Source organism: Canis aureus, chromosome 11, assembly GCF_053574225.1.
Source record: "Canis aureus isolate CA01 chromosome 11, VMU_Caureus_v.1.0, whole genome shotgun sequence".
In the NCBI taxonomy this organism is placed as follows: domain Eukaryota; kingdom Metazoa; phylum Chordata; class Mammalia; order Carnivora; family Canidae; genus Canis; species Canis aureus.
Window position 1 is genome coordinate 33970572 of NC_135621.1, and position 6030 is coordinate 33976601.

At 51.2% G+C, this 6030-nt stretch overlaps 1 protein-coding gene across 1 annotated transcript in view; it reads right to left on the minus strand.

The window, feature by feature from the left end:
• PWP1 (PWP1 homolog, endonuclein) overlaps positions 1-1773 on the minus strand; it is a 28489-nt gene extending 26716 nt beyond the window's left edge. Inside the window, exon 1 of the mRNA XM_077914748.1 lies at positions 1548-1773. Within this exon, the coding sequence (XP_077770874.1) occupies positions 1548-1619 (72 nt within the window). The 5' untranslated portion in view covers positions 1620-1773. The remainder of the gene's footprint in view (positions 1-1547) is intronic.
• Positions 1774-6030: the final 4257 nt, after the last annotated feature.

The window sequence follows — 6030 nt, forward strand, 5'->3', positions numbered from 1 at the left end:
GGGGGGTGGGGGGGAATCTTCTAAAACTCCAGACCAATTAAACTACAATATATGGGAGTAGGGCACAGGTACTGTGTGGCACTGGAACTCATCCTCTGGAGATCAACCAGGCTCCACCAACAGAGCCAGCCAGGTGCCTCAGGCATCAGTATTTTTCAAAGCTCCCTAAGGGGTTCCAGTGTGTAGACATGTTGGGAACTTATATAGTTTTTAAAAGCTAACAAGTCTCTCTCTTTTTTTTTAAAGATTTTATTTATCCATTCATAGAGACAGAGAGAGAGAGACGCAGGTAGAGACACAGGCAGAGGGAGAAGCAGGCTACATGCAGGGAGCTTGACGTGGGACTCCATCCCAGGTCTCCAGGATCATGCCCCGGGCTGCAGGTGGCGCTAAACCGCTCTGCCACCAGGGCTCCCCTTGTCTCTTTTTAATCAATAATTAATTTCTAATGAGATAATTTCCTGGCATTATTCTCTCTCTATATATATGCATTGAGTATCTACTGGAGCCGAACACCAGAGAAAATGGTGAATAAAATAAGCCCAGGGGCACCTGGATGACTCAGTGGCTGAGCATCTGCCTTTGGCTCAGGGCGTGATCCCGGGGTCCTGGGATCGAGTCCTGCATGGGGATCCCCCAGGGAGCCTGCTTCTCCCTCTCCCTGCATCTCTGCCCCTCTCTCTTCTCTCTCGTGAATACATAAAAACCTTAAAAAAATACCCCACCAAAACCCAAAAAAACAAGCACAGTCTGCGTGCCCTGGTGGAAGTTAAACCTTCAAGGGCTCTGCCAATCCCTCATTCCTGTTAACTTCACCTCCCGATACTTACATTCCTATCACGTTTCAAGGCCCCCCTTTCATTCACAGCATTTACTCCCACTGACATCTACATACATGTCGACTCCATACAGGCAGGGAAGTTTTGTTTTTATGCCTAGCCCTAGACCCTGAACAATGCTGCAAACATAGAAAGCCCCGAGTAAAGATCAGGTGAACAACTTAAGTAATCTTCATCTCTCCTCTGGACTCGTTGTCGAACTTCTGCAGGTTTTTCCTTCACGATGTGCCATGTTTACTTCTCATCCCCCAATGCCACATCAACATCTCACTTGGATCCCCGCGAGACATTACTATTCAACTCCCAGCCTCAGGACATCATGGTCTCCACAGCAGTTTTCTACACCGCAGCTCCCATCCTGCTCCTCCGGACTCCGAGCCCATGAGTGGACGCTGGTTTCACACACGAGCTCCCTCTTCCCGCTGTGCCTGGACACGCCCTGGGCTGCGTGTGAAGCTTCGGGGCCGTCAAGAAGGCGCTGCGGATTTCCCACTCTGGGCAGCACCCCGCCCCCTCCCGCCGCCAAGGCCGCGTGCGCGCCAATTCGGGGGGTAGGGACCGAGAGGGCGCGCGGCCCCCCTCACCACACCCGGGCCGTCACGCCCGCCAGGCCCGGCCGCGTGGGGCGGGCCCAGGTTCTCCAGGCGGGCCTGGACGAGGATGCCGCGAAGAGGCCGCTCCCCTTCCCTCCCGGCGACCGGGCCTCACCTTGTCCGGCGTCTCTTTGGCCACGCCGCAGCGGACCCAGGCCACGCACGTCACCTGGCGACTGCGGTTCATGGTCCTCACCTCAGGGACGCCTCGCGCTACAGACTCGGCCCCAGCAGCACTGGGACCCCCGCCGCCCCGCGGCCGTCGCCGTCGCTGACAGCCCTGCGCCGCGGCCCGCACACAGCACACGCGCACGCCGGCGTTTCTGCGCGTCCGCGCCCGCTTCTGACGTCATTCCGCGGCGCCGCGGAAAGGGCTGGAAGCGGAAGCGGAAGCGGCTGCGGCAGCGGCTGGGCGCGGCGTCCAGGACGTGAGTGACGCGGGTGGGCTCTTGACGACGTCACTCCTGTGACGGTCTCTGCGGGCTGCGCGGAGGCAGCAGGTAAAACTGGAGCCGTTGGGGTCAGAGACTTTCACTTTGCCTGCAGTTCCTTTTTATTTTTTTTTTTTAAAGATTTTATTTATTCATGAAAGACAGAGAGAGAAGCAGAGACACAGGCCGAGGGAGAAGCAGGCTCCATGCAGGGAGCCCGACGTGGGGCTCGATCCCGGGACCCTGGGAGCACGCCCTGAGCCAAAGGCAGGCGCTCGACCACTGAGCCACGCGGGCGTCCCTGCGCCTGCAGTTCCATAGGCTTTTCACTGACAAATGGTGGCTTGTGGTTTTCTCCTTTTAAAGCTTTCTCCCGAGTGGACTTGTCCTCCCAGGGCGACACCTCCGCCGTTACATTTCACTACATTCTTGGGTGTGACTTCCTCACCGTGAAGCACGTAGCACGGATTATGAACCTAAGTGCGCACGAGGGGCTGTAGCAGCTGCAAAGGGCTTAGTATGCGCCAGCTACGATCTAAATGCCTTATGTTAGCTTGGTTACTTCTTAAGCCTGTGTGGGAAGTCTTTTTTTTTTTTTTAATTTTTAAACATTTTTATTTATTCATGAGACACACAGGCAGCGACACAGGCGGAGGGAGGAGCAGGGTCCCTGCGGAGCCCGATGCGGGACTCGGTCCCGGGACCCCGGGGTCACGCCCTGGGCCGAGGGCAGACGCCCAACCGCTGAGCCGCCCCGTACCCTGGGGGTCCTACTCCCCTCTTACACACAGGGGTCCCACAGCCGGTGATGGTGCCGCTAGGACGCGACCCCTGGCGGTGTGACCCTAGAGACCCCTTGTTACCTGTGCCGCGCTCCTCAGCTAAGGTCAGAGTCACCTATTCCAGGAAGTGTCCGTGGCTAGAGGGGACTGCAGAGTGGCAAGTCTTCGCATCTGGGTTTGACTTCCTTCTTGGCTGTGTGGCTCTGTCTAGCTCATCTGCCCCCTCTGAGCTTCCATCGGGCTCTCCTACCTCAGATAGGGAAGCAAAACCAGGAGAGTGGCTACAATGGGAAGTATATGGTCTGCCCCTGTTGCATCGCCAAAGTGGGCTGTCCACCCGTGGGGTCAACTCATGGACATTTTTGCAACAGATCTGTCTTCACGTAAAATATTTTACATGGTTCTCAAAACAACACTGATGAGACATCAAGAATTACCTCCATTTTTAAGGTGAAGTTCGCGGTCACTAGCCTTACTACCCTGAGATCGCCCGTGGGTGGAAACTGCAGAACTCCAACCAGGCACCATGGTCTCTCCCCACTTGGCCGAATCCCCTTGGGCTCTACCAGCCTGAGGAGGGATCCTCTCAGGAGTGAATCTCACTCTGAGGGCAGGCAGATGATGAGTTCATGAAGACCGCTTCCAGTGCTATTTCTGTAAACCGATTCTTCTGTGGTTTCTTTGCTTTTGGCTCATTTAGAAAGGTAATGTGGCAGATTGTATTTTTCCAGAAGTGGATGCAACAATTATCTTCCTTCACACAAGTTTTTCTTCCATGTGAGATTTTGATACTGTATCATCAAAGCACGGAGTCTAATTCTGCCCACCCCTCACTTTGATTCTGGAGGCGTTTATGACGACTTTGACTCATAGAGTACAACAGAAGTGACACTTCCAAGGTTAGGCCACAAACAGGATGCAGGTTTTGTACTTAAAAAAAAGAATAAAAATGAAAAGTTTGACTATTCTGAGGCCACTGCATTGTGAGGAATCCACACATGGAGAGGTCACGTTTGGGGGCTCCAATAGCCAGTCCTAGATTTTGAGTCAGCCCAGGCATGTAGCTGTAAGAGCCTTTGGATGACGCCCGCACCGAGTCACCCTCGGCCTTCAGGTCTCCCTAGCTGAGGCCTGGTACCATGGAGCAGGACTGAACTGTCCCCACCGTGCCCTGCCCAAAGTCCTGACCCCTGGAATTTGTGAGCTTAGTTAAATGGGTATTTCAAACCATTAAGGTTTTTTTTTTAATCTTCTCACATTTTTTTTATTATGGCAAAATACATATAAAATTTACCATTTTGACCATTTATATTTTTTAAAGATTTTATTTATTTGAGAGAGAGAGAGAGAGAGCGCGCGCGCACAATGAGGGGCGGGGGAGGGGCAGAAGCAGAGGGAGAGGCAGGTTTCCCACTGAGCAGGGAGCCCAATGTGGGCATTTATCCCAGAACACTGGGGTCATAATGTGAGCTGAAGGCAGATGTTTAATTGACTGAGCTACCCAGGAGTCCCCCCCCCCCCATTTAAACCATTTTTAAATGTACAGTTCAGTGGCATTAAGTACCAAACCCCTGAATACTGAGGTCATTTTTTAAATTCAGCAATAATAACTGGAACAGGCAAGAACCTGTGCTATATTTAAACTAGGGCACATGAAATGACTTATCAGTGGAGGCTGATCTTTTAACACTTGGCTGGGCTCAGCCAGGTGTGCACACGGGAATACACGGAATGGCTCATGTTTGAATATTTGCCTCTGGATCTGTTCCCTCTGTGTGAGCCAGGTGCTGCTCTATGATGGTGCCTGGTGCAGAGTGGGCACCTGATAACTATTTGTTGTTGTTATTGTTTTAACGATTTTATTTATCTGACAGAGATACAGAGGGGGTGAGAGAGCATAAGCAGGGGCAGAAGGAGAGGGAGATGCAGACTCCTCGCTGGGCAGGGAGCCTGATGCGGGGCTGGATCCCGGGACCCTGGGATCATGGCCTGAGCAGATGCTCAACTGACTGGGGCACCCAGGTGCCCCAATAACTATTTGTTAAATGAATGAGGAAATTGAATCATAGCAGGTAGAGTAGAACTCCGGTTATTTGGGGCCTGCTAAGCTTGCACTTGCACCCAGACTTCTACCACTTCAACCCAAGTTGTGAATTCCCTTTAAAAATAAAGATCCAACTTCAGTTGGCATTATTAATTCTTTATAACAAGAATTGAAAGCGATTGAGCTTAACTAGCTCCATTGCTAAGCCTGATTTTTGGGAACACTGATGAGCATATTTGACTAAGAAAAGTCTCTTTGCCAGAGGCCAGGAAAAATGTACTTGGTTGCATGTTGACTATTCTTAGAGCTGAAGTCCCAAAGGATAGGACCCAGGCCCAAGCAAGGGTCTTGTTACCCCCTCTAGCTCAGGGCTGTGTATAATTAGGCTCATGAACGTTAGTTTGGATTGGCTGTGAGCTTTGGAAGGGAAGGGAAGTCTGGGTACCCTCCTCCCTGATCATCCGAGGCTGTTTCCCGCCCCTCCTCCAGTTAACCCCAATAGTAGCTGATGAGTGGAAGAAATAATGATCGCTACCAGTTACCAAGTGCTGGAGACTTGTACCACAAACAGATTTCCCAGCGACAAAATCAGGTATGCAGAAATGCGACTTCGTTTTTCTGGGAGTGAACTTCATTTCCGCTTTCTTGAGAACAGGAACGACGAGAGTTTTGCTACCATAGACGAGCCAACACCCAGCATGTGTCTGGCATGATTAATGCCCATAAATGTTGAATAAATGAATGATATCAGAGTTCTCAACTGAAGTTCAGAGACATCAAACAACTCACCCAGTGTCACACAGTAAATGGCAAGACCCTGTTGGCTCCTAGCATAGAATCCTTTCCTCTCTGCCAATGTTTTCTCATTCATTCATTCATTCATTCATTCATTCATTCATTCGTCTGACAGGACTCTTTTGGTTGCAAGTGACAGGTAACTCAACTCTAATTGCCTAAGACAAGAAATGGAAATTATCTGCTCAGATGATCCATGAATCCGGTGACACAACTGGCTTCTGACTCAGCTGGATTCAGGGGCTTAAAGCACATCACCAGGATCTGACCTCTCCCATCTTGTCTCCGTCTTCGACTGTGTTGGCCAATTCTACGCCTTCAGCAGCTTCATTCCTGCAGCATCCTTACTTCTTGCATCCTTAGCCGAAGAGCATTTGCCTTTATGTCCACTTCTGTTTCCTTTGTCTCCTAGGTTTTAGAATGGTCACTTGCCCATCCCTGAATAAGCAAGTGTGGTCAGGATAAAGTGATGCTTTGCTTGGTTGAGTCTGAGCCATGTGTCCAGCTCTGGAGCCTAGGAGGGAGTTGGCCCTTTCGTGGAGCACA